This window comes from Apium graveolens, chromosome 10, assembly GCF_009905375.1.
Source record: "Apium graveolens cultivar Ventura chromosome 10, ASM990537v1, whole genome shotgun sequence".
Taxonomy (NCBI): domain Eukaryota; kingdom Viridiplantae; phylum Streptophyta; class Magnoliopsida; order Apiales; family Apiaceae; genus Apium; species Apium graveolens.
In genome coordinates, this window is record NC_133656.1 from 150,311,603 (window position 1) to 150,315,451 (window position 3,849).

Genomic DNA, 3,849 nt, shown 5'->3' on the forward strand with positions numbered 1-3,849 from the left:
TGGTCGACTCCGTAGTGACTTCGAAGCTTGATCACTTGCTAAGGACTGACGCCTTAGAAAGAGCCTTAACGGGGGATTTTGATAGTAAAGATGAAGAAGGGGAAGAGAAGATGCAGTATTTGAATGCATTTCCACGGAAGAGGAAGTTGGACTTGCCGTTCGAGTCTCTTGGATTAGAAGAGCTGAAAAATTCTCCAAAGCGTCTCAAGCCATCTATTGAAGAAGCACCTACACTTGAGCTCAAACCACTTCCTGATCACTTGAGGTATGCAATTTTAGGTGATGCATCTACTTTTCCTGTTATTATTGCATCTGACCTTTCATGAAGTGATAAAGACAAGCTCTTGAGAATTATGAGAGAGTTTAAATCAGCAATTTGATGGACTATAGCAGATATCAAGGGAATCAACCCTTCTTATTGCATGCATAAAATTCTTCTTAAGGAAGGAAGCAAGCCAACTGTTGAGCAACAAAGGAGGCTAAATCTCATAAAGGAGGTTGTGAAGAAGGAATTTCTTAAATGGCTAGATGCAGGAATCATTTATCCTATATCTGATAGTTCGTGATGAGCCCAGTGCAGCGTGTGCCAAAGAAAGGAGGCATTACCGTTGTAGCTAATGAGAAGAATGAGCTCATCCCTACTCGGACAGTTACATGATGGAGAGTATGCATGGATTATCGAAAGCTGAATAAAGTTACAAGGAAAGATCACTTTAAGCTTCAATTCATTGATCAGATGTTTGACAGGTTGGCTGGACACGAGTACTATTGTCTTCTGGATGGATATTCGGGATATAATGAGATTTTTATTACTTTAGAAGATCAAGAGAAAACCATGTTTACTTGTCCATTTGGCACGTTCACTTTCCATCGAGTCTCTTTCGGACTTTGTGGTGCACCTGCTACTTTTTAGAAATGCATGATGGCCATTTTATCAGACATGATTGGAACTAATGTGGAGGTGTTCATGGATGACTTTTCTATGTTCGGGACTTCTTATGACGAATGCTTCCATAATCTTTGTTTGGTGCTGAAAAGATGTGTTGAGACCAATCTGGTGGTCAACTGGAAAAATGTCACTTCATGGTGCAACAGGGTATCATTCTTGGGCACAAGGTATCTAGAAAGGGTCTTGAAGTGGATAAGGCCAAGGTGGGGGTCATTGAAAATCTTCATCCGCCAATCTTAGTTAAAGGAGTCCGCAGTTTTCTTGGTCATTCGAGTTTCTATCGGCGATTCATTAAAGGCTTCTCCAAAATCTCTAAGCCTTTGTGCAATCTGTTAGAGAAGGATGTTCCCTTTAAATTCGATGAAGAGTGTCTAGCTGCTTTTGAGAGCTTGAAAAAGAGTTTGACTAGAGCGCCTGTTATTACTGAACCTGATTGGAACCAGTCCTTCGAGATGATGTGTGATGCTAGTGACTATGCAGTTGGAGCAGTTCTTGGCCAGAGGAAGCATAACATTTTCCATGTGATTTACTATGCTAGTAAAACCCTTAATGGTGCTCAGCTGAATTACACTACTATAGAGAATGAGTTGTTGGTAATTGTCTATGGTTTCGAGAAATTTCGATCCTATTTGCTTGGGACAAAGATGACAATTTACACTAATCATGCTGCTATTCGATATCTGGTCTCGAAGAAAGATTCAAAACCTCGCTTGATTCGATGGATTCTCTTACTTCAGGAATTCGAGCTAGAAATCAAGGATCGGAAAGGTACATAGAATCAGGTAGCAGATCATCTCTCACGAATGAAAGATCAAGGCAAGGCTTCAAAAGATAAGACGTTGATCAAAGAATTTTTTCCCGATGAGCAACTTTTTAGGGTGCAAGAAGAAGAGCCATAGTTTGCAGATATTGTGAACTATCTGGTGAGTAATGTTATTCCCCCATAGCTTTTTTATGCTCAAAGGAAGAAGTTTCTACATGAGGCAAAGTGGTATCAATGGGATGAGCCGTTCTTGTTTAGACAGGGAGCTGGCCAGATTATCAAAAGATGGCATTCCGTATAGTGAGAAGGAGGGAATCTTACACGACTGTCATTTTACTGTGTATGGTGGACAATATGGTGGAGAGAAGACAACTGCCCGTATCCTTCAAGCAGGATTCTTCTGGCCTATCTTGTTTAAGGACACTCATCAGTTCGTTGCGAGATGTGATCGCTTCCAATGAGTTGCTAATATATCCAAGAGAGATGAGATGCCTCTTAATGTGTTTCTCAAAGTAGAGATTTTCGATGTTTGGGGAATCGACTTCATGGGGCCAATTGTCTCGTCCTGCAGTAATCAACATATTCTGTTGGCGGTTGATTATATGTCCAAATGGGTCAGGTGAAAGCTTTGCTAACCAATGACGCTAAGGTGGTGATCAACTTCCTTCATGAGCAGATATTCACGCGTTTTGGCACGCCAAGAGTCATAATCAGTTACAAGGGATCGCATTTTTGCAATCGCAAATTCACCGCATTGATGGAGAAGTATCACGTGAATCATCGTATTACCACAACCTACCATCCTCAAACTAATGGGCAAGCTGAAGTGTCTAATCAGGAGATTAAATGTATCTTGGAGAAGGTTGTGAGTCCATCAATAAAAGATTGGTCTTTGAAGTTAGATGAACCAGTTTGGGCATATAAAACTGCATTCAAGACTCCTCTTGGTATGTCTCATTTCCAGTTGGTGTATGGGAAGGCATGTTATTTTCCTGCGAAGTTAGAGCATAAAGCATACTGGGCTTTGAAGAAGTTAAATCTTGACATGGAAGCTGCTGGAGAGAAAATGATGCTTCAACTAAATGAGCTCGAGGAGTTTCGACTACAGGCTTATGAGAATAACAAAGTGTACAAGGAAAATGTCAAAAGATGGCATGATAGGAGGTTAGTGCGCAAGTCATTTGTACCTGGTCAGAAAGTTCTATTGTACAACTCTCGTCTCCATCTTTTTCCAGGAAAACTTAAGTCGAAGTAGTCAGGGCCCATCACGGTCAAAACAGTGGTTCCACATGGGACGGTGGAGATTTTTGATATATATCCCGACCAAGCATTTAAAGTGAATGGGCAAAGATTGAAGCATTACTATGGAGATACGGTGAACCGTGAAGTGGTGAGCGCCGTTCTTTTGGCAACTTGAGTTCGAGGTTTCACATCAAGCTAGAGACGTAAACCAAGCGCTTCATGGAAGGCAACCCATGACTTGTTATATTTTAGTACGAGAAAAAAAATCAATTTTTTCAGAAGCACGGCGCGCCCACGCCAGAAGCGGGGTGGCCGTCCGCAATTGATAAAACCACAGTGCGCCCGCGCGGAGGAGCGGGGCTGCCGCGCAGCTTCCCTGAAAGCAAAAAGAAAAAAATAGAAAATAAGAAAAACAAAAACACTACCCCATCCCAATTCGAATTACTACCCTAATCCAACCCTAATTCCTATTTCTAAATAATCCTAACCCTGGGATGCGCAATTCAGGAAATTGGCCAGACGCATGGATGCGATGCATGACTTGCACAGTCGTTTTGCTGCAGACTTGACACGGGCTTTGGGAACTGCTTTTCGAGCCACCGGTGTTGAGGTGGATTGGCTGGTGTTTGGTGCTGATTCTGTGTATCCACCACCTGATACTCCACCCGAAGTGGGTGATTTTTCTGATAACTAGGTATGCCTGAAATCCTTATTATTGCCTTCAATGCGGACATTGAAAATTTTAAGTTTGGGGGTGATAATGTCAGGATTAGTTTGTGTTGTGTCCATATAGAATCATATTGCATGTTTAGTTATATTTCATTCATATTTTTGCATGATTGTTCATATAGGACATATCTGTTTGTGTTTTTATGTGAGTTATATAGTTGCATTT

General features: G+C 41.4%; 1 protein-coding gene across 1 annotated transcript; it reads left to right on the forward strand.

The window, feature by feature from the left end:
- Positions 1-2,469: 2,469 nt before the first annotated feature.
- Positions 2,470-3,648, forward strand: LOC141691132 (uncharacterized). Its single transcript, XM_074495874.1, has 2 exons — positions 2,470-2,876; positions 3,462-3,648. The coding sequence occupies exons 1-2, from the start codon at positions 2,470-2,472 to the stop codon at positions 3,646-3,648; spliced, it is 594 nt and encodes a 197-aa protein (XP_074351975.1).
- Positions 3,649-3,849: the final 201 nt, after the last annotated feature.